Source organism: Taeniopygia guttata, chromosome 18 (assembly GCF_048771995.1).
Source record: "Taeniopygia guttata chromosome 18, bTaeGut7.mat, whole genome shotgun sequence".
Classification (NCBI taxonomy): Eukaryota; Metazoa; Chordata; class Aves; order Passeriformes; family Estrildidae; genus Taeniopygia; species Taeniopygia guttata.
This window is the reverse complement of record NC_133043.1, coordinates 7607168-7634471: the sequence shown is the minus strand read 5'-3', so window position 1 is coordinate 7634471 and position 27304 is coordinate 7607168. Positions and strand designations below refer to the sequence as shown.

The 27304-nt window shown below is 42.9% G+C and overlaps 1 protein-coding gene across 19 annotated transcripts in view; it reads right to left on the bottom strand.

Annotated features, from left to right (window-relative positions):
* TNRC6C (trinucleotide repeat containing adaptor 6C) overlaps nucleotides 1-27304 on the bottom strand; it is a 94381-nt gene that overhangs the window by 31255 nt on the left and 35822 nt on the right. For 17 of the 19 annotated variants that reach the window (XM_012578542.5, XM_012578543.5, XM_012578544.5 and 14 more), the window contains exons 4-5: nucleotides 19957-20289; nucleotides 889-3474 (exon numbers count right to left, since the gene is read on the bottom strand). In XM_012578542.5, the coding sequence (XP_012433996.5) occupies nucleotides 889-3474; nucleotides 19957-20289 (2919 nt within the window). Of the gene's footprint in view, nucleotides 1-888; nucleotides 3475-9094; nucleotides 9401-19956; nucleotides 20290-27304 lie in introns of those variants that run through there. The other 2 variants (XM_030287650.4, XM_030287652.4) reach the window with 2 other exon arrangements.

Genomic DNA, 27304 nt, shown 5'->3' with positions numbered 1-27304 from the left:
TCAGTATTTAGCCACGACCACGATGAAATAAAAACCTGGAAACAAAACTCAGATGGAGAATTTGAAAGAGTACTGCATGATTAGATTTATTTTGGAGAGGTCTGTGATCATGATATAGAGATAGGTTGCTAGTGTAGCTCTTATTTAAGTATCTCTCTTTTAAGCATTTTTCATGCATTTTCATCCTTGTCTACACAACAGCACCTTGCCTTTGATTAGAAAAATTCCTAAATGCCTAAAACCTTGTCTTTGAAACACAGCTGAAGTTAGGATAACCTAACTTCAGCCACCCTGAATATTAACACCTTGAATTAGCCCTGCTTTTTGAGAACCACACAAAATCCAGGATGTTGCCTGTGCCTGACCCCTGAGAAGAGAACCATTTCTTCATAAAAGACAACAAACTGGACAGAGAAACAGCAGCAGCCTAAATTCATTCAATTGTTAACAAACATCTGTTGCCAAGAGATGTTTTGCAGAAAAGAAACAGATGCAGGCTGTCTAAACACGCCGAGCCTGCGCACTGGGGACAGCAGACAAATAACAGAAGAAAGGTTTGCCAAAAGCCCCCAGCCTCTCAAATGGCTGAATTAAAAGGTGTTAAATAACTGTGGAAGAGATGTTAAAATGAATATGGATCCACAATCTAAGAACCTACGACGCTATTGACCAAGATTGTTTCAAAGCTTTCTTACATTCATTTCGATTATGGAAATTTGTGTCAGGTTCTGTGGATTCCATCCTCAAGACAAGACAGCTTCTTCTGGACATTAACACAGGATTTCTACCCAACACACCGACAGGACAGACAGCATTCAGCAACTGGTACTGGTATAATGTATCTCTTAAACCTGTTTAATGAAGTATTTGACAAAACTGTTGTCATACCTGGGCCAAGCAGCGGGGACCGGTTTGGCTGGGCACTTGACTGGTGCGATGGCTGAGGTTCAACCATGTTGCTGTTGATAATGGTGCTAGTGGTGGTGGTGTTGGTTGTGGTACTGCTCTGAATTATAGGATTATTTCTATCCCACATGTTTACAGTCTTGTTGTTGTTGTAATTTGGGTCGCCCCAAGCTGAGGTACCATCATCGATTTCCATCTTGCGGCGAATGGACGGTGGAGATGGCTCTTCCCAGCCAGTTGCCTCACAGTTCTCTTTTTGTTTGGCTGGCACTGGCCCACCAACCCACCCTGACCCCGTCTGTTTTACAGAAGCAGCTCCTCCCCAGTTACTCACATTGTTGTCCTGGGGTTTATTAGCCCAATTTTGTTGGGGGCCTGGCTTTAAAGATTCCCCCCAACTTGTACCTGTATTAGCCTTGCTGTTTGTGCCATTCCCCCACCCACTGGTCCCAGACTTTGTGGAATCATTCCAGCCAGACCCCGACCTATTATCAGAATCCCATCCAGATCCATTCTTCTTCCCATCACCCAAGTGTCCAGGAACAGACGATGAATCTGTCCAGTCTCCACCTCCTGAAGTCCAGCTTGGATTTGATTTCTGTCCATCTCCCCAGTTTTGAGATTTGGGTTTCTGAGGTTCACCCCAGGTAGGTGATTTGTCCTCCTGATTTGCGGTCCCACTCCAGGCGTGGCCGCTTTTGGCAGCAGCAGCATTATTAACAGTAGTAGAGCTTGCTGACTCTCCCCACCCCCCTGGGCCATTTGGTGCTTTGTTGTTATTGTCTCCCCAACCTGTATTTGTTGGAACAGCTGCCGGTGGAGAGTTGACCCACCCAGATACTGAAGAGGTATTTGTACTGTTCATGATGGACCCATCGTTCTTCCCCCCTGAGTTTGAAGATTGAGTAGCTGCACAACCCCAGGCCTCAGTTCCATTGTCATTCTTCCGTTCAGACCTTGGGGACTCTTCAAATTCCCAGGCAGTGTTTTGCTTCACAGGGGTCTGTCCCCACCCCGTATTGGACAGGACCCTGGGGTCAAGGTCATTTCTTGGCAACTGAACTTGCCCTTGGTCTATCATCCCTTTGTCTCTCCTCCTGCCCTCTCCAGCCCCCTCCCTCCCAGTACTGCCTTCATTTTGACTCCCACCGCTGTCGTTGCTTCCTTCACTAGCCGTGGTGCCAGATGCTGCAGCTTTGGCCCAAGAGTTCATTTGTTCATTGCCCTGCTGCATGGCAGGATTCGGACTGGTAACACTCGAGCTATCCCACCCTGTTGATCCTTTCCCATTGATGTCGCTATTGGAATGCTGGTTTGGGGGCTTGCCCCACTCCCCGTTGACACCGTTGCTGGCGCTGCGGTTGGGGTGGCCCCAGGCTCCAGAATGCACACTGCCAACCCCGCCGCCACCCCTGCCCCACGCCAGGACCCCGGGGCCAGAGGGAGGCCCCGAGTCCCAGGCGTTCGCTCCGTTTCCTTCCTTTTGCACAGCACTGCTGGATCCGTTTTGTTTAGCACTTAATGCTGAGTTCACAGTGTCTCCATTCCCCTGACTGAACCCAGAATTGCTGTTTCCTGCGGCAGGATTACCTGGGGACATCCCCCATACTGAACTGCCCATTCCTTCACCACTGCCCCCGCTGACTTGAGAAACCGCTGTTCCGTTAGCACCAGGAAGGCCTTGCAGGTGGGGCGGGATGATGGCCCCCATGCCCACGGCCATCCCCCAGTTCGGCAGTCCGTTTGTCTGCATTGCATTGATAGGGTTTGGTGAAGAGTTCATGGGGTTAGTGTTATTTGGTCCATCAGTGTTAAGGTTCTGAGGTTGTACGCTGAAAGACACATTCTGAGAAGTGGACGTTTGTGGTTCTGTGCTCTCTTGCGGCAGCAAGTTTCCCCAAGCACCTAAGGTGCCTGTTGGGTTCCCATTCTGGTTGCCCATGTTCTGACCTATGGCACTGACTGGACTGCAAATACTGGAAGGGTTGCCTGCTCCCACAGTTCCTTCATGTCCAAGTACAGGCCAGGCAGCTGGATTGGCATTAGGGTTAAGGTTAAGATTAATGCCAGCATTCGAGTTGGAAGCACCCCAGCAGTTCTGACTTCTACTGTCTCCCATCATGTTGTCCATCTTTCCATCCCCACCACTGGCAGAGCAGTGAGCTAGGCCAGAGCTGGAGCCCGCAGCCACCCCCCACACCCTGGCCGAGCCGCCGTTGCCGTTTGCTCCACCAGCTCCAAGGGCACTCTGGTTAGAAGTGCTTTGGACGAGTGCTCCGTTGGCGCCATTATTGCCATTAGTTTTCTTTGTATGTCCAGTGAAGTTGCCTTGGGCACTCCCTGTAGCCATGCTACTGTTCTCTGAGCCACAGTTGGAGGCAGAGTCAGTGTCTGTAGTACATTCTGAGGCAGACTCAGTCTCAGCTCCGGTAATGGAAGGCCACGCTTCCTTGTCAGTCCTGTCTATTATCACTTTATCCCAGCTGCAGTTGCCTTCACTCCTGAAAGCGGGCTGCTGTCCCCAGTGGGAATTCTCATAATGGTCTCCCAATCCACTGTGGCTGAGATCTGAAAGGATCCAAGGTTAAAAATGAGTCCACTGTTCAAGCACTGCAAAAGCCCTCTATTAAAAACACTGTTTTACATCACTAGTTACAACACTAGATTCTGCTAAAATTTAGAGTACATTCTCTAACATAATACAGCAATTTTCCTCACTAGAATGGAGCACAATGCTCGTATTAACTTGTTTGGTTGTGTTTGTTTGGTTTGGTTTTTTTTAATCTGGAAAAACTCTCAATTAAAATAACTGAACAATTTCATTTTAGAACAGAGAAAGTGTTTTGTAGCCTCCAGTGTACCAGTAAAAATAATAAGCAGGCAATAAATAAGAAGAGCAAATATACTAATCTGTGTGAGAAGTCTAAGAAGCAAATTTGGAAAAAACACAGAAGAGTACCTAGCAGTCTTTTACCATTTGTTTTGACTCAGTTTTCATTCTTCAGAGAAACACAATGAAAGAACAACCAATAAAAAAATGTAAAATGTCAGCCTGCCCTGAGATATTACATACACACCCACATCACAACACACTGAATTCATACTGCATTTAGGTTTGCAACCCTTACTGGAAACAAAGAAACAAATAGAGACAGCAACCTTTACTGTTAGGTGCCAATTATAAACACCACCAACGTATATTTTAGCAGAGAACTTAGGCATCTTGAAATAACTGAGTTTTGTCAGGAAACTTACCTCTCATAGGCTTTACTTGTGGTTTATACATCATTTTGCATTTGCACACACAATCCCCTGTGTCCCCAGGCCAATGAAAAGTGACGCTGTGCCTTTTCAGCACTGTCACATCCTCAAACACAAACACCAACCCAAAAAATTAACCAAAAGCTCTTGAGCACCTGCTTGCTCACCAGGGTATGACGATAAACTGGAAAGCAGAACATGTCTCATGTTAAGAACTCAAGCTTTGGTCAAGGTTTTGCTTCTCCTTTCCATCCCAATTGCTCTGTACAAGATTATTTATCTTTGTTTCTTTTCATAGGAATTGGATAACAAGTATTTCAGTCTGATCCAAGAGATCTGTATGGGAGACAATCTGCAGAAGAGCTCCTCTTAACTCCTTACACATATCAAAGTAACCAATTTTGGATGTCAATTATTTTACTTGCTTTAAATCTGCTGAAACATGGCTTCTACTCTTTGTGATTTGTGACTAAAATGAGTAATTTTGTGGGGAAGATGGATGCAACAAATCTCCCAAACAAGTTGTTAACAACGAATGCCTACTATGAATTAATTTAAATCACAGATATGTTGGTATGATTAGCTCCTCTAATTAAGAGGTGTTCTGATACTGCCAAAATTACTCCCAAGATTAGAAAAAGCTCCCTCTGTCTCTGACAAAGTCTTGTTCACACATTTTACCTGTAGCTTTTTAAGGTGATTACTTGGCTGCCTTATGAAGATTTTGCAAGATGAAGAAATAACATGTTAAACCAACTCAATTTGCTTAAAAAAAAAAAAATTAAATTAATTGAAGTAGAAGAAAGGATTTCAGAGAAAGGAAAGGAAAAACACTCTTAGTTCATCACCTATCTTCTCACGATACCAGGAAAATACCTAAATCGGACGTAAATAATCAGAGAAAATAGAATTGCTTGGGTTTGAAGGGACCTTAAAAATAATCTCATTCCACCCTTTGCCATAGGCAGGGACACCTCCCACTGTCCCAGGCCCTGTCCAACCTGGCCTTGGACACTTCCAGGAATCCACCACAGCTTCTCTGGGCACCCTGTGCCTTACCACCCTCACAGGGAAGAATTTCTTCCATAATTGACAAGCACATGACAAATCTGAAAGGATGTAAACAGAACCACTTGGATTTATCTGGACTCCTTCCTCTATATGCAGTGGCTGGAAAGGAAGAAAGCATCCTGTGATTCCTGGGTACAGCCACTGCTACAGCACAGAGCTGAGGAAGCATGTTGAACATTTACCTGATCTAGATTTGCTGCACAGGTGTTAAACAGAGACCAGAATCCCAGATAAGACAGGGAAGGGGAAGGCAGGCTGTGCAAGGACTAAAAGAGGGTCAGCAGGGGCAGAGAAATGAGCTGAGGAACATTCTTAGCAGAGCAGGAATGAACAAAGGGAAAAAAGCAGCAGCAGGCCAGAGCAGAAGATAAGAAGTTGAGGCAACCAAGGAATCAGATAAGAGGAGTTATACGAGATTTTTTTCAACCCTGTGGGTGGTGCGACTCAGGGCTGCATTTGAGCCTTGACAGAAGGATTTGAAAGTGGCTGGAAATACATTGTTCCAGTGAAAGGTCTCCTCAAAGCTGAAGACTCAGCTCTGTGTGTGGGTGCTGCCCGAGCAGAGCCCTGCAAGGCAGGCTGGGGAAGGAGGATCAGGAAAGCGCCCAGGATGTCTCCACACTCACAGGAACAGCACCACAGCTCACAAGATGAGATGAAAGGGAGCTGCTTGTTTAATCAGTTCCTTTCTCCTGTCCCCCGAAGATGTTGGTTAAAGCAGTGCTCAAATCTGAGAACACTTAGGAGACAAAATAAAGGGAAGGAGTGGGATAATAGCTTAGAATAAAATTCCTGAGAGTAGGGAGCAAAACAATTTGTTAAATAAGATATCAGATCCTCAGGAGCAGTAAGAGAAGCCAAGAAGAAAAGAAAATTATGATGGAGAAGAACTATAAAACCCAAGAGATGTCCATATTAAGAGCAGAAAATGGTCAAGTACCTGGGCTTGGCCAAGCACAGCTTGGCAGGATCCCACCAGGAACATGCAGCTCCAAGCCCTGGGCTTCCCAAGGCTTTGCAAATCCTTTCCTGTCCCACAGTCATTCTTGCTGGGGTTCAGCTGATTCCCTCAACAATAACCATGGCTAACCTGGACGTGGTGATTTGGTGGGGGTTGCAGTAATTCCGTGGAGGGGATGTGAAATCAGTGATCCCCTCTGGAGCAGCGGGTCCCCGTGCTGTGCCCTCCCTGGTCCGCAGGGAGCAGGATCCCGCTGGCACCTTCCACAAGTCATGGTTTAAAAATCAGAGAGAAAACTGTGCAACAACCTCAGTGTGTCCAACAACACCCACTGGAACAATCGCTTGTAACACCAAGGCTGCTGTCATAAAGCTTGCAAGAAAAAGGACAGATGAAGAAAATGGAAAAAAAATTCACAGCATGAACAGAAACCTGCAAAAACTGAGGCTTAGCTGTCAGACCAACCAAGAGTTTGAATACAGATCTTGAAGAGAGTAAGTTTTATATTCTTGTCTCTAGAAGCAATAACAAAAAGGCATTTTTCCATTTTCTTTTAACTAAAAGGGGCTTGCTGCTATGAAATAAATAATCAGTAGCACAGTCTTACTTAATCTGTAACAACCTTAAACATTTGGGAAAAATAATGAATGCAAAATATTTTATAGGATTAAAGCCAGAGAACTTTTCTGTTTGTTTGGGGTTGTTTTTTTTTGAAAATGCAGATTTCCTCCAACTTTCTAGGAAACTAATTCTTCACAGAAATTCACAATATTTTCTTTTCGTTTCAAAGTTGTTAAGATTGAAATGGGAAACCCATTTTAAAAATTCTTAAGAATCGGTTCCTATTTATTTTTGCAAAGATGTGAAATAGAAGCACTGAGTCCACCAGAAGCATTTCTATTCCTCCTCTGTGAGCTGAGCAAAGACTGTAAACAAGGCACAAGGAACAGGAACCACAGGTATTCCGTGTTAGCAAATCCTAGTGCCGAGACACCACAAAGTGAAAACTATTCTTAAATTAGTACTTTGTGCTTCAATATCTTAATTATGCATCTTTTATAAAATATAGTTCCCCTGATCAACAACATTTTCTTAGCCATCAGGAAGGAAATATTAATTTGAGGATAATGGTTCAAATTTGTTTTTAACAAGCACAGAACTTCTGTCCAACTGCAACCATACACATGCCCTGGAAAATGCACAGCTCTGAGCAGTATAACCAATAGCATGACGGGGTTGTTTTGTTTTGGGTTGCTGCTTTTTTAAATAATATCCTTAATGGGGTGGGAGGAGATTGCTGGTGTTATTACGTACTGCAGCCAACATGCTTGACCAGTTTCAATTCAGTACTTATTAAAAACAGAAAACATTTTTGGCTGTGTTGGGTAATGAATGATTAGTTGCAAAATCAGTTTGATATTTACATAGATTACAAATGTAAAATATGAGTAGAGTGAAATGGGAGAAGCTGTTGCATGCATTTCTTAGAAAAGCAAAATTTGCCTGAACAAGCAACTGACCCCAAACTTCCCTCCTCCACTGAAAATCTCATCTACAAACATATTTAATTTTTTTTATTCAGGTGAGTTGAAAGTATCTATATCTTCAAAGCTTCCATTGCAATAATTGGTTCAAATGCTGTGCAGTAAAACCCTGTCTCCCCTACTATAACACAACATTCAGCTGACTTTGGAACCAAAGTACGGTCAGGGTGCGAAATGGCAAAGCCTGGGATAAACTTTTAATGGAACATTATTAATAAATTGTGCTCACCCCATTTTAAATCAGAACTAACAGTGACTCCTCTCTTATTACTCGTTTTATTTTTCAGTCCACGTTCGTCACGTAACAACAACCAGACCCCCTGGCTCGCCCTGTGCTGCCCAAAGGACAGATGACAGACGGTGCTCCCTGCTCTGACATGCAGAACACAGAAAAATCCCAAGGGCCACTGACAGTCCCACTGGGGATTTTCCTTGGCACACAAAGGTTCGTGATCCTGAGTCAGAATATGAGGGAAAAAAGGGGCAAATCACTTTCTCTCCCCCCATCAAAACAGAGTTTTCAATTCAATATGAGCAGATCTTTAAAATACTATACATGAGTTTTTCCAAATCTGAATTCAATAGGAATCACCAGGAACATTTTAAGTGCTAAATAAAATGTAGCTTAATTTCATAAAGAAAACATGACATAAGCATCTGTACTGAAGCACAAAATAAAATAAAGCAGAACATGTGGGCATTGTAGTGTTAACATTTCAGGTTACCTGCTGCATCCAGCTCTAGGCACAGAGACAGATTTGAAAACTGGCATCTATCTGAAACCTCTAAAAAGCTCACTCCCAAGTCTCATGGACTGAGGAAGCTGAAATCTTGCACAGCACACATAATGTGGAAAGGCAGAAAAGAGATGGAAGCATTGAATAAAGCAGCTTTATTTATTTTAAAACTAAACCATAGCTAAGCCCACAGAGAGGAAAGCCTGTTATCCCCTTTTCATTTTCTGCACTACGACATTCAAACGTAGTTCCTTCCCTCTGATGCTGAAAGCTTTCAAACACATTAAGAAAACAAGCAAAAATAAACAAGATTTTTCATTATTAGTAGAGATTCCACTAAATGCTACCTCTCTGACACAAAAGCAGCAGTAGAAAACACCAAATCATTGCATTTTTCTGCTCAGTGCAACATATCTTTACAAGCAGCTCGCTGCGAAGACGCCATTTTATCAAACCTGAAACGCAGCCAAAAGCTCAGGACGCTGTGCTGCTGCTCTCTCGCTGAAATGTTATGTAATAAATTGATTTAACAGAAGCAGATGCTATTTTCTCAGGGTTAGGGTTACTTTCTCTCTTTTTTTGGCTCTAAAAAGGGCTGATGGGTAATAAAATACCTGAAGAAAGGAGCCGCCCAACCATCCTAGGAGACGCTACATTGTGTGCAGAGCTGTTTCTACTCCTGCCTCTACGTTCTCCAGGGCTCCCGGCTTCAATATGTCGGCTGTGTACAGTGTAAGCCTCATCCTGTAGAGCTGCCAAGAAAATCTCTCTGTGCGAGCGCGCGCCCAGACAACCTGCGAGCTCGGCCGGGCCTCGGCTGCACTGGCTATGGAAATGCCCTTTCCACGCACAGCCCTCCTCCCCCTTCCCCGAGCTCCGCTCCCCGGCTCTAGGTGAAGGTATCAACAGAGCAGGATTTTTAAGCTTTGATTATCTAATTGCAGCTGACACTAAACCGATCTTCCTTCCTCTTTAAATTCTTTCAACTGTCACAAAACATTTTCACTTCGGGACCCAGCTACAATTAGCGCCCGTAGCTGCTTTTCTGCCGCTTTTGAAAGTCAGCCAAGAGAAGACAAGACGCGGGCGCTGCCGAACACCTGCCCCGGCTCCTGCCTCCTGCCCGGCGTCCTCCTCCTTCCTCCTGCCCAGTGCCTTCCTCCTTTCCCCAGCCCCATCTCCTGCCTCTTCCCCAGTGCCTTCCTCTTTTTCCCAGCCCCATCTCCTGCCTCTTCCCCAGTGCCTTCCTCCTTTTCCCAGCCCCATCTCCTGCCTCTTCCCCAGTGCCTTCCTCCTTTTCCCAGCCCCATCTCCTGCCTCTTCCCCAGTGCCTTCCTCTTTTTCCCAGCCCCATCTCCTGCCTCTTCCCCAGTGCCTTCCTCCTTTTCCCAGCCCCATCTCCTGCCTCTTCCCCAGTGCCTTCCTCTCTCCCAGCCCCATCTCCTGCCCATCGCCCTCCTCCTCCCTGCTCCAGTACCAGCTCCAGCCTCATCATTCTCCTCCCTGCCCCGGCTCTTTCCTGTGCCAAGCGTCCTCTCCCCTGCCCCAGCTCCCGCCTGCCGCCCTCCTCCCTGCCCCAGCGGCAGCTCCCAAGTCCCAGATGTACCCTGGACTGCTGCCAAGCCCTTAATGACTTCCCTGCCTCTATCTAAACCAGCTCTAAGTGGCAAATGCGAGCGCATTAATCAGCAGCGCGGTTGTTTATAGAGGAGGGCAGAGCTGTCCGAACAATGCGGCAGCGGCAGCGCTGGCTGCGCTGGCACGGCGGGACCGACCATCTTGGAACACCCTGGGCTGGGAGCTCGGCTCCCTCCAAGGCACAGGAACACGCAGAGTGAGCAGAACGGGCTCAGCTTTATATTTTTAGGGCTTAGAGATCATCATAAATGCCAAGATTGCATGTAGAGGGCTTTTATCAGTGCCCACATGCAAATCTTGAAGGCTAATTCACACAAACTTCCCAGCATGTCCAATACACTCCTTTACGATTATCTCCCCTCCTACCTGCCCCAAATACATATTAATGACGTGGTAAATGGGGCACGTTTCAACTTTGCTGTTTCAGCTCCTGCCGGTGTTGCCCCTCTGTCCTGGATCTCGCCACGATGGCTCTTTAAAGCTTTGGCCACACTCTCAGGGTCACTGCCGCTTCACCACCGAGGCACAATCGCTGCTGCTATTCTTGGCTCGAGAACTCCTCCACTGAAGGACTCCTGAAAATAGTTGGTTTCCTCCTGAAGACATTTATTTTCTGTTTCTCTGTGATAGTCTCTGAATACCGGTCGGGTTCAACCTCATTTCAGAAACAACAGATAAATGGAAATCGAATCTGTTTGGTTTTGTTTCTATTCAGAAAATTATTTCAAATGCACCCAGGAACTAGGCTTGAGAGCCAATTTTGCAAGAACAGTTTTAAATGGAACTATTGTTGTGGTATATTACATTCCTTTTAAACTAGCTATACATGATGGAAATTTCCATTAGTTAAAATGATACATCAAAACTGGTCTCCTTGTATTTTTCCTATAAATAACATAAACTTCCTATAATCAACTTCAATTTATGAAGGCAAGTACTTATATAGAGCACCTATTGAAGGGGACTGTTTTTGCCAGTCAGGGTACACAGAAAGGCAAAGAAGAACCCCAAGAAATGAGTCAGAGTCCACTAAAAAGCTTGGGAGCAAAATGAAGTGCAGCTTCCAATTAACTGTGCTGGCAGAGCTCATCGGTTCCCTTCCTATCTTGGACCAACTTTGATGGGGAATGTGCCTCATAAATTTGAAATTTTAAAGTATTAATACCTGAAGACTAAAAATTGAGATTTGAGAGGTGATGCAGCCTGCTCACCTGGTCTGAGGAACTATTCCTGATATACACAAGGTGACATTATCCCAACCCAGCAAGGAATGCCTCCAGCAACGGAGCCTGCACATTCCCAAGTGCTCTATCTCACCTCTCAAGATCACTTTCATACCAGCAGGATTTTCCTAATGTCCACCCTCAATTGGACCACGTTGCTCCAATCCATCCTCTGCTTAGTCTGCTACATGATGAAGGATGCACATGATGCCATATCATTATTTCCAGACAGCTGGAAACTTTTATTTCCTGAAGTCTCTAACTCACTGCAGCTTTAGTTCTAAGTTTAGAGAGGAAAGGGAAAGGTATTTAAAGTATTCCTCATGCCACCCATCAGTGGTTCCCTCTGTCCCACTGACCTTGCTTTTACTACTGACTCACTTATGAAAGAGTTAGCTTTTTGTTCTTTGGGGCCTCTTTTCCTCAAAACTGCTACTAATGTCTTTATTTCTTTCTAGTAGCATTGTATATAATTCCTGAGCTGTAAAAATTCAGATTTTTTGTAACTTTCACATTACCTTAGCATCTGGGACTTTCTCTTCTTCCCCAGGACTGAACTCCTACCCATCCCTGGTCACTTTGACCTTAGTTGTGTTGTACCTTTTATTTCTCCACCATCAGGATGGGCCCTGCTACTTGGTCTCTTCACATACTTTGTCACAAACTGCCACCTGCACACTTGACCACCTTGCCAGGCTGTTTCCTGACCTTTCCTTCCTCACAGACACCTGGGCAGTTCCCGTCCCTGTCCCACAGTGAAGCTGGGAAATGCAGCTCTGCAGCTCCTGAAGCAGAAGCCACTTTTGAGCCATCAAGCTTTTGCACAGCCCCACTCTTTGAAAGTGAGGACAGCAAAACTACAAAAGCACCTCAGCTATTTATCCTTCCACAGATTGCTATTTTTATTTTCTCCCTGTGCAAAATTCTAATCACTGTCAAAGAGATTTGAAGCAGCAGATTTATTTTTCATGCTCTGCTGCCTGATGTCAGATAACATCCACAATACAGAAAAATTCGTTCCAAAGATTAGTTTACTGATGAGTTTTTACCATAATTTTTCATTCCTAATGCCTGTATTTGGGCTACTCAGAGACTGCCACTTCCTTGTGTTCAAAGCATCATAAGAGTTTTTGAAATTTTTGATGGGAGACAAAACTCTGAACTAGCTGAGACTCATTGCCCACAACTTTCCTGTCACTGCAGTTCAGAAAATGTTCCTCACCCAGGAGACAGGACCATGGGTGAGATCCCTTCTCTGTGTTATCTGATACATTTATGGCCTTGTGTGATGCTTTCACTTCCTTTTGTCTAAACCTTACACCTGGCACCAGTGACCTTTGGGAACACTGCCTGATTCCCAGGGCCACAGATCACACACCAAATGCTGAGCAAAGCCCTGAGAAACAACACGAGAAGACAGAAACACAATCACCTTCAATCACCTGAACATCCCCTTACAGCAATAATTGAGTGAGACTTGTGGCAAAAAAAAACGTAAACAAGCCAAATTCTTCATTCTGGTAATTTTTCAAATTTCTGGTAATTTTTCAAATTTTTCAAATAACCTGAATTTGCCAAATTCTGGTAATTTTCCCCATGTTTTGATCCCAGTAGTAAGAAAACCTTAGTGTTGTTTATTGAAGGATTTGAAGAGCAAATTCCTGTGTTCCCAAAGGAACATCTCCATGTTGCTTTCTTCATTTGAGATCAACAGCCATGACACCATGAAGCACATCATTCAGACTATTATGGAGAACTTTTTTTGCAAAATGTATTTTCTATATAAAGTGTGAAATTATATACATAGGAAGTGTGAAAACACAATGAATGAATATTACCTAATTTCTACTTTAAAGCTTTTAATGTTTTAACTATTACATATTAAAAACTCTGCTCTGGGAAATCCAGAATAAATCCATTTTAAAAGTCTCTGGTTTTAATTGTGCAACTTTCCAACTAAAAGCAAAAACAAAGTAATGTTTTGCCAGCAAAGATATACTGCTAATGGAATTGCAGAATATGAGCCCAAAGAGGTGAAGTTCAGCAAATCATTTCCATAAAAGCACTTTTCACATGTGCTTTGTTTGTCAAAGCTCAGCCTGTTTGCAATGCCTCCAGGAGATCAAGCTAAATCTTATTTCAGACTTTGGAAATCAAATTTTATTAATACATTTCAGAACTGCTTTGGCACATGCATGCCTTACCTACAGCCATCACAAATTACAATGAGCTGAACTGCTCAAGCTGAATTCTTCAAGCATGGCTTTAGCAGAAAGGTCTCTGTTACTTTGCTGGATCTGATGAAACAACTCTATGTCAAAGCTTATCAGTGTTTTCCAGCTATATTGACTGAAGGCATGATAATCTCTCTAAAACTTTTCTCTAAATTTGACTTTACAACCATATAAAATTCTGAGGGAATTCTGAAGTAACTGCAGTTAAAGGATTGGATGTTTGGAATGAGTATTGTCAGACATGATTTTAACAGCGATCAGCATATTTGAATCTTGCTTCCTAAAAATTATCAAAATGAAAGTTAATACAAAGAGATGATAAGAAGAGTTAACATGTCACAGAAGAGCACTCAGCAACTTCTGGCTGCCCACTTCAGGGTGCACACCACACCATGCCATGAGCATGAATCTCTCAACTGCAGCTAAAGAAATCTTCAAACACAAAATAAACCTTCCAGCTCCAGAGAAAAGAAGAATAAAGTTCAACACAAAATCTGGCATCAGCCCACACATGGAAAATAAATCTCTGTTTCTAACTGCTGTCAAATTTTCACTTCACAACAAACAACAGATAGAACAAATTAAGAGTGTAACTCGAGTTACCACAACACTGGTGTGTTTACTCATTCTGATTTACTGCAGGAGTTACTTGCTCTCATTTCTTTCTGGACTTTGGAAGCAGATAATATGGATCTGTTCTGCAAAATACTCTACTTGCCAATAAAAAGATGGGCACAAGTTCCACCCTGACTCCTGCAGGATGTGGTAGGTTGCTTTTGAGTTGACAGATGGTGGCTTCACATAGTTGAATTTCAAAAAAGTCAAAGATTACTTCTTTTGATCTCTGTTCTAGTAATCATCAAACACACTGGTTGCCTGGAGACTTCTATATAAAATTCATCATTTGTAAAGAAACTAAGAAATCTCTAGCATTTGTTATTTTTAATATCCCATGGTAGCTTCCAGAAATTATCCAAATTCTTTTAGATCACATGGCAAAGGATCATTCCAATAATTCAATTAATAGGAAAATGCCTCACACCTTAATGAGGGAAGTTAACTACTCACCTGTTTAGTGGAGTTAGATGACAAAACGGGGAGAGAAGATAAAGAGTCACAACTTTAAAAATAACAAACTAGACTAGATAATACAATACTGCTCATAAATTAGAGATACAGCTTTCCTTCAGTGTAATCCTGGAAAGGATTACAGAGGGGGCAGGTCAAGAACAAGCTCTGTAGCTCAAGACAGACATTCCAGACAAATAATTATTCTACTCCAAAGTACTTCAGAAAACAGTTCCATAATTGTTAACAATGAATAAAAGGCTGTTTTCAAGGGGTAAGATTTCTAAAATATACTATGCAATTTGAAATGTTTTCATTTCATAACAGTTTGTCTGGTTAATGTTTTAGAGATTACCTTAGGAGAGAAACAAAAAATCCCTACTCCCATCCACTTCACAGGTGATAAACCTGACAAAGAATATATTAGTGGCCATTAATTCCATTGGCAGAGCATCCTTTTTAATTCATGACATTGCAGTTAAGTTCTGATAAGTGTTTTGGATAGGCTGAGGCAGTAGTTAACAGAGGCTGCTGATAAGAGAATAAAAAGATAAAATAGTGTGATTTTTAGAGTGGAGAGACTGCCAATGACTCTCTAACTCTCCTTGTACCTGGGTAGTCATAAATAAGGCCTGAAAGGAGTGTGAAGGCATAATTACAAATTAACCCTGAAGGGATATGATGCTGTAAGAAGAAATGCTACAGACATGAACTCACATCAAGCATCTTCTGGATACAAGGTGCTCATGTAGGGCAATCCTGACTCTTTGATTACACCAGATCAGCAATAAAACGTGTTGCTGTGGCTCATGATGAGCCTAAAGAAGCCAGCCCAGGTCTGAGGGGCTCTGGGCAGGGCAGGACAGGGAGGGAGCCCTGAGCACAGCTGCATCACTGCCTTTACCCCCTGAGGATGTCCAATAATTCTCCTGGCAGGGATCCCTCTCCCACACTTCAGGTGCTGCTCAGGCAGACAAAATTCCTCTTCCCATGTGGCTCAGGTACCTACAACAACTCTTCTGGACAAGTTTGATTTTTGTTTCTTGCCATTATTTCCCCAGAGAACTTTTACCTGCAAAGACTCTTCAGTAAGTGGAATACCCACGGAGCCAGAAACAGACATTTAAAAGAAAACAGTTCCTACTGATGCTAAGAGGAGGATGGCAAAAAAGCTTCCTTTCAATAAACTATTTCTTAGTGAGCATTCTCCTGTTTAAAATTCTTAATTTTCATATTCACAAAAACATACCAGCCTACCAGTTTGAATAAGATTTCTGGGAAATTTCTCATGCTTACAGGATATAGAATTCCCTATTTTTTCCTAAATCTAACAATCACTCAAATCCCAACAGCTGAGATGAAAAGGCTTTGGCCTTTCCTGTGTACTCTTTCTACTTCTTTGCTCTTTATGCTCGACAAGATGAAAACAAAAGCCTGTATGAGAGACTGAGTAAGACTGTGGATATGTGCAATTCATGTCTACAAAGGTCTCTCAGGAGAGAGATCCTCCTCCCTTGGCCTCCCAGGGCAGCCAGGCACAGAGCTGCTGTCGTTATAAGCTGAGGTGAACATTTATTTTTTCCCCCTGTGCCTGCAGTCAGTAAATGAGCTGATGCTCCACCTGCTGGAAAGAACTACGTGAGCTCCAGAATTCTGCAAGTTCTTTCTGTGTGGAAAAGGCCATCACTGAAATCTCCAAACACCACCTTGTGTCAGCAGACAAAAAGGTAGCCAAGGTTTAGCTCGTTTAAAATCCTGTTCCAAGGAGTCTGTTCAGTGTGCAGATCCTGTGGTGCTTTTGAAACCTTTTGTTTTGACTTTACAGAGTAAAGAGCAACAAGACAATTGTGACTCTATGGACAAACTGCTACTGAGCAATTAAAATTGCAGCTTTAGATTTGTAATGAGGAAGAAATTATTTACTCAGAGAGCAGTAAGGCCAGAGGAGGCCATGGAAATGCTCCAAGGGCTGGAGCCCCTCTGCTCCGGAGCCAGGCTGGGAGAGCTGGGAATGCCCAACCTGGAGAAGGAGAAAGCTCCAGGGGGACCTCAGAGCCCCTTCCAGAGCCTGAAGGGGCTCCAGGAGAGCTGGAGGGCACTTGGGACAAGGGATGGAGGGACAGGACACAGGGAATGGCTGTAAGCTGAAGAAGGGTAGGTTTAGATGAAATATTAGGAAGAAATTCTCCGCTCTAAAGGTGGTCAGACACTCGTTGGACAGGGCTTGGAGCAACCTGGTCTGGTGGAAGGTGTCCAGGGGGCAGGGGGTGGAATGAGATGAGCTTTAAGGTTACTTCAGCCCAAACCATTCCATGATTATGATGCTAAGGAACACTTTCACAAAGAGTTTGATCTGGGTTAACTTGTTTAGGGCAATAATATAAAATGAAGCTGAAAAGCTGCTGCACTGTTTCTTTTCCTCTCACTTTTACTAACCTTTATTGTCCTCTGAATTTTTCCAATGGTAACATAAAAGAAGCAAAAAAAAAAAAATAAAAACCCCTGAATGAATTCAGCAGTGTAAAACATCTGCTGAGGGCTGCCCATACTACATCTATAGCAAGTTAAAATAGGAATTGGGAACAAAATAAAGCCTCAAGGTAGAAATGCATCTGGCAAGATCAAAGTCAGACAGCTCGTACCACACTCTTACAAGGAAAGTTCTTTTATGAGTTATGTTATGATTTACAGTGGCCTTTGTTTCATTAAACTCAAACACAGATGCTTCATATACATCTACAAGGATGCCTGGAAGAAAGCTCCTGACCCTCAGGCAGCCTGAGCCACTGCAGTTGGCTGCTCTGTGTGTCTCACATAAATAATGATGGGAGGAGCAGCTCCAATCTCTGCTCCCCAGGACCTGAGGGAATGGCTGGAGCTGGGCCAGGGGAGGTTTGGGCTGGATTTAGGGAAAGGTTCTTCCCCCAGAGGGTGCTGGCACTGTCCAGGCTCCCCAGGGAATGGGCACGGCCAGGAATGCCCAGGTGGGTTTGTTGGGGGGTCTGTGCAGGGAGAGGGACTGGACTGGGAGATCCTTGTGGGCTTCTTCCAGCTCAGAATATGCTACGATTTCGATGCTACCAGAGGTCTGAAAATAAAATAATAAACATATCTTTGACACAGAACATTAGTCTGACAACTAACAAACATTTCCCAGTCCAGAAGAAGCCAAGAATGTCAGAACCATCCCTGATAAATTGGGATTTGCAAGGAAGATTGCTGCCAGAAAAGTTAGAGAACTGCTGGGAAATGATTACTTTCCATCTCACTAAAGCCAAATACTTAAGAATACAGAAGCAGAACCTCTTCCCTTCCTAAAAAAGAACCACTTTAATAAATAATAAATTGTTTCATTTTGTGTGTTCAGTTTTAGGTTTCTAGGGAGAAGCTGAATGATATTTTCAAATGTATTTCGATAACCATAGAAGCTGTAATTTCAGAGACAGATTATTCTCTTATCTAACTAAAACTTCTAAGGACAACACCAAAGAATTTTCTCTGTTGTAGTTCTGCTCAGCAGCAAAAATAGTGAAAGATTCACTAACGCCCAAAGGGAAAAACTGCAGACAGTTCAGATCCAAATTTTGTGATGTTTGACAGTGCTAATGAGTGATAATGAGCAACACTTGAGATCACACAGAAATGACTAATATTCAAGATATCAAACCCCTCCTTTATGATTTAGTCCAGATCACTTTTTTAAGCCATGGATAACTGCATGCCAGAGCAGTCCCTGCTTTGCCTGACATCCACACAGAGCAGAGATGGCCATGGAGATGCTCCAGGGCTGGAGCCCCTCTGCTCTGGAGCCAGGCTGGCAGAGCTGGGGGTGCTCACCTGGAGAGGAGAAGCTCATGGAGAGCTCAGAGCCCTGCCAGGGCCTGAAGGGGCTCCAGGAGAGCTGGAGAGGGACTTGGGATGGAGGGAATGGCTTCTCATTGGCACAGGGCAGCATTCAATGGGATATTTGGATTAAATTCTTCTCTGTGTGGGTGGTGAGGCCCTGGCACAGGTGCCCAGAGAAGCTGTGGCTGCCCCTGGATCCCTGGAAGTGTCCAAGGCCAGGCTGGATGAGGTTTGGAGCAGCCTGGGACAGTGGAAGGTGTCCCTGCCATGGCAGGGGGCTGGAAATAGATTCTCCCTACTGCCCCTTCCAACTCAAACTATTCTGTGACCTGCAAAGGACAGAATGAAGTAGTAGAAAAGCCTAAGACACCCAATTACTTTTCCCAAAGTATTCTTTTCCTAAGGTGAAAATAATAATTGACAGCATAAACAAGCAAAGGCATAAAAATGTTACAACAGAATATAAGTGAAGTTACTATTCCTAATTTACAAACTTGCAAAACACTGTTCAAGGAGCATTCAAATTATCAGAATGATTAGATATAACTTGTAAATACCCAAATTATAAATGTTTCTGTAAGAATAATTTCTAAATATTTACACTTTCTGAAGACCCATTATAGCTACCAAAGAAACAAGAGGGGGAAAAAAACAAACTGGAGAAATAACCCACAACAACAATAAAACCTTTTACAAGTGGATGCCAGAAATGGCACATTGTGCCAGAATGAGTATATAGCCAAGGATTACGAGGAATCCTCAAATATGAGGATGTATGAGTAAGAATACGAGTAATAGGAAGGGATTGGAATTTGAAAACTGAATTTTAAAATTGCATTTAAATGGAATTTAAAAATGGCATCTGAAACAGAATTTGAAAATGGCATTTGAAATGGAATTTTTAAAAGGCATTTGCAAACGAAATTTTTAAATTGCGTTGAAAAATGGAATTCTAAAATGGCGTTTGAAAATGGAATTTTAAAATGGCATTTTAAACAGAATTTGAAAATGGCATTTGAAACAGAGTTTTAAAATGGCATTTGAAACAGAATTTTTCAATGGCATTTAAATGGAACTTTAAAATGGTGTTTGAAATGGAATTTTAAAATGGCACTTGAAACAGAATTTGGAAATGGCATTTTAAACGGAATTTGAAAATGGCATTTGAAACCGGAATTTTAAAATGGCGTTTGAAATGGAATTTTAAAATGGCATTTGAAATGGAATTTTAAAATGGCATTTGAAATGGAATTTTAAAATGGCATTTGAAACAGAATTTGGAAATGGCATTTGAAAACAGAATTTTAAAATGGCATTTGAAACTGAATTTTAAAATGGCATTTGAAATGGAATTTGAAAATGGCATTTGAAACAGAAGTTGAAAATGGCATTTGAAACAGAAGTTGAAAATGGCATTTGCAAACAATCTGGAGGTGCAGGAGGCAGCTCCGCCCCGCCCGCTCTCACCTGGCTGCGCCTTGCCGGGATGCTGCTGCGCTGCTGCTCCCTGCTGAGGAGGAGGAGGAGGAGGAGGAGGAGGAGGGCTGGCTCCCGCTGCGGGGCCGGGGGCACCGAGAGCCCCGGCGGGCAGAGGCTGCCCCCGCTTTAGGAGCTGCTTCTGCTCCTGCTGGCGGAAGCGGGGAGGCACCTCTCGGGGCAGGTATCGGGACGCCGCAGGCTGCTGCCCGTTGGCAGACGCGCGCTTGCCATTGCTGCTGCTGGCGAGAGTGCTGGTGGAAGTACTGGTACCGGTACCGGCAGGTTGGGGCTGGCTTAAACTGGTCTTAATAGGTTCTGGCACTAGAAAAAAGAAAATAATCATCATTGGTTTAGGATCTGAAAAGCTATCGGCTTTTGTTTTTTACTGTAATTGGTAAATTGGTGTTTTGCAGCCACTCAAAAGTTGGCAGAGTGTGTTACTTTTTGTGTAGGTTTATTTTTTTTGTGGTGGTTCTGGAAGCTTTTACGCCCTACTGAAACAAATCATCTGTATGGTTTAAAACAGGAGGGAGGACAAAAGAAAGCTTTGACAATTCAGTATGGAAGAGAATGTTCATTTTTGCTGCACCCACCTTGAGTCTCCACTGCCTTTTTAGTTCAGCAGTTTTGAGGGCAACCTTGCCAATATTAACATCAAATCCCAGGGCCTACAGCCATGCAACACTTTCAGTCTTCTAATAAGCTCCCAAAAAACCAAGCTAAAACACCTGATCCACCAACTTATTTGGCACTGACACAAACTTTGGGTTTCTTGTAGTCTTTATCCAAACCTTACCATCACTTAGGACATCTCAGCCACCAACATCTGCACTCCAGGCATGCATCTGATCCCCCCCCACTCACCCAGCCTGCAATGAGCCAGCCAGGCACACCTGGCACGAGTGACCAGCAGTGCCAGGTCCCAGGGACAGGCAGGAGGGAGTGGGCACGGTGCTGGAGAATCCAGGCAATGGAGCTTTGGCTCAGCTCACCTGGGAGCAGCTTCCAGAGCTCTTTGGTCACCCAGAGAAACTCTTTGAGCTCTTCTGGGATGAACAGAACCAAGCACTGCTCCAGCTCATCACAAGCCACGTCCAACAAGTGCAAAATTCCAGCTCATTCAGTCACAGAATGTGCTGAGTGGGACAGGACACACAAGGATTGTCCCCCAGGGGCTGGCCCTGCACAGGACCCTCCCCAGGAGTCACACCTTGTGCCCAAGAACGCTGTTCAAATGTAGCTTGAACTCTGTCACAGCCACCACAAAGCCACACTCTGCCTCTCTCCAGGCTCTGACACACCTAGAAAACAGAACAACTCCTACAGCTGCAGCAGTGAACAGCAGCACCAAGGGAATGCCGAGGGTGGGCTCAAAACAAGCTGGGACTTGACCAAGCAAAAATATGCCAAAAAGTATGGCAGAACCATCAGTGCTTCATTTCTCCAAGCTATTTGTTTTGTAAGCCTAAATAATATAACCTGTGATTCTGTCTGAATAAAAAAGGAAATATATATTTAAAAATTTGAAGTACTACTAATACCTGAAGAGCAGAGAACAAACTTTTCTTATCTTTTCAAAACACACAATCACCTTTGGAAATAGTCTATCCTTACGTTCAAATTTAAAAAGTAGATATAAAGTATCGTGGTATGCAGAGTAATTATTTTCAAATACCAACTCTGCATATTCAACATGCATGTAAAAACTATTCCATTTCCACAATACAAATAGAACATTCACCTGATAGAAAATAAATATGACTTCATTGTAAAGGGTTTGTTTTAGCTCCTATTTCTTCTGCTAGTGTTACAGCAATGTAAGCATTTACCTCTACTACCACTACAAACATTTACAAATGGTGAGATCTGAAGGACTCAGGATTTCTGCAAAGTCATTTACCACAAGGTTCACCCAGAGCACTGCAGACACAGGCTGATCAACCCAAAATAACCCACCATGGCAGCCAGGGAGCTTCTCCAGCTCGGCTGACAGACCAGGCACACCCCCCCTGGTGCCAGCAGATGAGAGGGAATGCCAGGGAAGAGGAGGAAAAGGACAAGAGAATGGAAATCACTCGCTGGCACGATGCCAGCAGAGCTGGGATTTGTCTGGCCCCAAGATTTTCATGAGGAATATTAATTAATTGGAAGCATATTTTAGAGAACAAGACAGGCAGTTTTTAAAAATGTATTATGTTCTCAATATTGTGTATATATATAAAATATCTGATGCTTCCAAAGAGGTGTGCATATAGATATATTAATTTTTTAAAAATAACTAATCACTAGTCTATCACTAAGTCATAGAATAGACACCAATTTTCACTTTAATGTAAACTAACAAAGGTGTTTCATCACAAAGGTGAGGCCAGAGAAACCCATTTTCCCAGTGTTAGAGGAAATGTTCACTCTATATATCTGAATCACAGATGACAGAAATGAACAAAGAAAATCAAAATATCACTGTACTTAAGAATTAAAATATTTCTGCATATTCATGCTACTGTTTTTTTCTCTAATCAACACAGCAAAGTAATGTTTATTTTGTACATCAAAATCTCTTTAAAGAACACTTAAATGGAAGCTCTTGCAAGAATACTATGTCGACAAACCATGGTAGCTGGAAAAGAACTGTTTAATTACACCAATGACAGGGAATAAAGCAAGAAGAGTGAACAACATCACACGAATGGGATTGAGCCCTGAATTCCAGCTTCATACCAGACTGGAATTCAGACTTCAAACACAGCAACAATACTTAGAGGATATATATTACAAAGACAATACGACTGTGTTCTGAAAGCCATCCTCAGCAATGTTTAACCAGCAATTTTCACTCGATATGCACTGTGAGAAATACCAAATGTTCCAAAAGTGTCTGTCCTAATTCTAAACTGACATTGGCAATAACAGCATCTTTATAAAGCCTTGAGCCATTCCCCTGCCTGCAGGGCTGCTCCCTCTGCTGTGGGTGCCCCTTGCAGAACCCACAAAGGCTGCTGAACCCACAAAGGCTGCAGAATCCACAAAGGGCTTTCCCCACTGTGGGCACTGGAGCCTCTCCCACTGGGAGCTCTGCTTGAATCAGCCCCAAGGGCTGAGCTGCCAACCCACAGAGAGCCCTGGCAGCCCCAGGAGCAGCCTGCCCACCCTTCCACCTGCAAGAAATCCACTGTCACTGCTAATAGCATATGGGCAGCTGCTGGAAAGCCAGGAATTAAGCACAGAATTTAGCCATTTTATGGTTAAATTTGCCATTCTAGCAATTTTATGGCTAAATTTGCCTGCATGCGAAAAACGTTGTTTAAATCGTGTGGGGGAAAGGATTTAACACCCAGTGGTTTTCATAACCAGCACGTGATTAAAGAGCTAAAGCAAAAACATTTAAGTGGAAAGGCTCTTGCAAAAATACAATTAAAGGCGTAAAATGAAAGCCTTGAGATTGCTTGCTCTTAAGATGTTTGTGATGGGTATCTGCTTACTCTCCATTCCGAGCTGTACACACACTAAACAATGAGCTTGCTTGTAATAATTATCAGTACTTAATGGTATCTAAACTTCTTAATCCAATTTTACCCAAACAAATCCAATAATTACTCCATATGCTTTTTGATGATTACAATCTCGGGAATCCCAACTGCATAAAAAAGTGTTACAAGCAATTGTAGGTGGATTTTATTAATATAATGAATAGGATCAGTCTAACAGATTTCAATTACAACAATAGCTTTTAAGTACATTTCTATGACATAAGGAAAGAACATGCATAAATGAAAGAAACTGGTTAAGCCACATAATACTGATTTATGGCAGCTTTTTCGTTTCATTCACCTCATTAACATTTCTCCGTATTTCAGAATCCCCCACTCCAGCTCTATAAAACTTGCATTTCTAAAGCCTTCAAGGACCAGACATTCCAGAAGAGAAACAGTTAAACCCAGAAATGCATTCTTGGCTGCTACTGTGACAGGATTTATTTACAGCTTCTATTAAACACAGCAGCTCCATTACAAAGTGCTGGATGTGAGGAGAATTTTTGATTATACAATGCCAATGCCTCACTGCGTTAAACATATCATGCCAGTGTATTATTTTTTTCCTTCAGCAATTCGTTCAGGTCATTGTTTGATGGGTTTATGAATTCATTACAGGAAACAGATGGATCCCATAATTCAGAGCTATTCTCCCAGCCAATCATTTGGGCAATTTTTTTCCTCATCTTGCTCCCCCCTCCAAATCAACCTTAATGAAGCCACTTCCTCCACGGCCAGTTCCCTGCACACACACACACACACACACACTGCAGCACATCACTGCTGCTTTAAAGCTCCCTCCAAACACTAAAGGCTTTCCAAATAAAGCTGAGCAGGAGCACAATCCCACAGACACCCCCTCCGAGGTCACACAGAGCACCAGGAACTTACCCAGGTCGGGTGAAGACAGCCACCAAACACAGCATTAGAATGGGCAAAACCACAAGTCCTCATTAGTGAGAAACCCATTTTTATTTGCTCACAGAAGTCTGTTGCAAGGAAAATATTCTTGCCTCCCCCCCACTCCCCCCCCAATCTACTTTCAAAGGCTGAATTTTCATTTAGCAAATTACCTCCTTTGTCTCCTAAGTGCTGGGATTTGCTATCCACAGTGACATCTGCTGGCAACAGCAAAGGTGCTCAGAACTACTGCATAAAACCCACTTCTCATGTTTTTACACATAAAATGCCAAATTTTCTGCCTGGATCATCCCTTCCCCCAAAATCACGAACTTCTGGGGAGAAAAAAACTGAAGTCTAATGCCAAGATAATCCCAGAATTTATAATAGCTTTAATAATGTAACCAGAAGCTGCTGTTTGACATCAAAGCCCACATTGAGTGATACAAGTAAAAATACACGAATTATTGTGGCTTTAGAACTTTGCCACCATTAATTTACAGAAATGCCTTGACCTTGGGCCAATTCCTGATGATACCATTTATCTAATACCCAGAACAAATGGAACTCTTTTCCTGGTTTAACTTCATTTCCACCCTCACTGTTGACCATGGTGCAGCTTCTTCCGCTTCCTCTTACAGACATTTCCTCTCCACTTTCTTCTCTTGTCCTTTACAACATTTCCTTCCTTAGTCTTTCACCACCCCAGTTAAAAAATCTCATCTATAATCCACTTCTCCTGACCGACTTCTCACTTCTATCAACTTGGACCTTCTACAAAGATCTTGATTTTTTTTTTTTTTTTTTGGTTGATAACTGGAAATCAGAGTAGGAATTAACAGAAAGCTGCAAAGTTCATGAAAAACTTCTAGATCAGTTATTGGAATTTCTCAACAATAGATGGCCTTATGTTCTTAACTGCTGGCTTTATGCAAAGTATGAAATAGAGAAGCATTGAGGACTTCATTCCCCACCTCTACTTTAAAGTAATGTATGCACAAATCCAGCTGACCCCAGACACTCCTTTGTTCCTCCCTCCTCTCACACCCTGTCGTTCACCTCAGTTCCCACAAGTTCTGTCTGTTTGCTCCCATTTCCCACCCCTGTCCCACCAGCCAAAGCTCTGTGCACCTTAACGATGTAATGGCTGCTGAAATGACACTCTTACTTGATATTGTCATAAGCAAAGTGGGGAAATGGGAGCAAAATGTGAAACTGGTTGAAATGTTCTGTGGGAGAATCAATGGCTTGCTGTCAAAACAGAATATGTTTCAGGAGAGATTCCACGGGGACTTGATCCGAGCCTACGCTGTTCAATATTTCCTTAACAGCTGGATGATGGACTAGAGAATATCCTTATTAAATCTGCAAATGACACCAAGATGGGAGAAGGAAGATGGGGGTGGTCAGATCGCTGTGTGACAGGATCAGAGCTCAGCAGTGAGGAACTGGAGAAGCAATGTGACAAAACTACAATTCAGTAAGGAAAATCACGTCATTAGCGGGAGGAATTAAATGCAGAATAGCAAATAACTCACCCCACATCCGTTCTGCAGAAAAAGAAGCAATGTTTTAGCAGATCATAAACCAAAGAGGAAGAAAAGATAATAAGATGATTGTAAAAGTCAGTTGGTGGAATGGGATAAACACCCAGCAACCCATCTACTCAAGCCTGGCATCACAAAGCCTTGCCTGTCTGCTCCCACAGCCGAGCATCTCTCTTCCACATGGAGCTGGACCACCTGAAAAGGGCACAAAGGAAATGGGAATCTGGAAAAGGGAACTACCACAGCAGGCAGAGGTAAGGGAGCAGTCAGTCTACAAGACACTGGGTACACAAATTGAAAAAAAAAATAAAAGAAAAAGGACTAAATAATTTGCTCCACCCCACAGCAACTAAGACAAGACTTGATAGTTTAAATGGTAGTCAGGGAGATTCAGACTTACATTTCCAACAATAAGGATGATTAAGGATTATCTGCAGACATGATACAGGTTTGGTGATCTTGTCTCAGGGCAAGAGGATGGATTAAATGACCTCTCAAGAACCTTTAGAGCACATTTTCTACCACTCTACATGTTAAACAGAGCTCCAAATCCATCTTACTCAGTTCTCCCACTTCCCTCAGCCTTGACAAAGAAATCCTTTTTCTCTCAGGCTGATAGTCCAGCACTCTCCCCAGCTTCTGCTGGATTTTAAATAAGTTTCAGATGTGCCCTTTCTTCACCAGCCCTATTTGCAGATCCTCTCCATTTTGTTCTCGATTAATGTAAATTTGAAATTGCATCAATCCTGAGTGACATTTTATCCCTCCACCACCACAGTGAATCCTCTGTGTAAGCCCAGCACAGCCCACCCTGAGGCAGAACTTCTGCGCAGCAAAGGGTCAAGCCCAACTCTATTCACAAATTGAACTTTTTTCTTAAGAGCTGGAGCAGTTCCTAACAAAAACATAGATTCTTGAGTACTTCAGAGCTCAGACACAGGATTCTGTTTCCCTTTCTGGAACAGCATCTACATTTTTTCTTTCAGATCTGTCAGCAGAGATGGTGACAAATACTTCTTTTGACAGAAAGATACAAAACCTGTTTTGGGTGACTCAACATGTATTTTCAAGTTTTTTTCAATCCTATTCTACATTATTCAGGTTGGTGTCACATGCAGCAATCTTGTGAAGAATACTTATACTTTTAACAGTTTTAATATTTTCCTCACTGCTTTCCTCCATGTTAGCACTGATTATAATTTTAATTTTAAATTCACAATTAATTAGCTGTGCCATTAAAAATGGTACAGCTAATTAGGTTGATAGGTTGTCATCAACAATAGATTGATAATCCAAAGTAAATATGATGCTCTCCCACTGCAAGCCAAACTCTCTCATGTTTATTGAAAGCTTTGA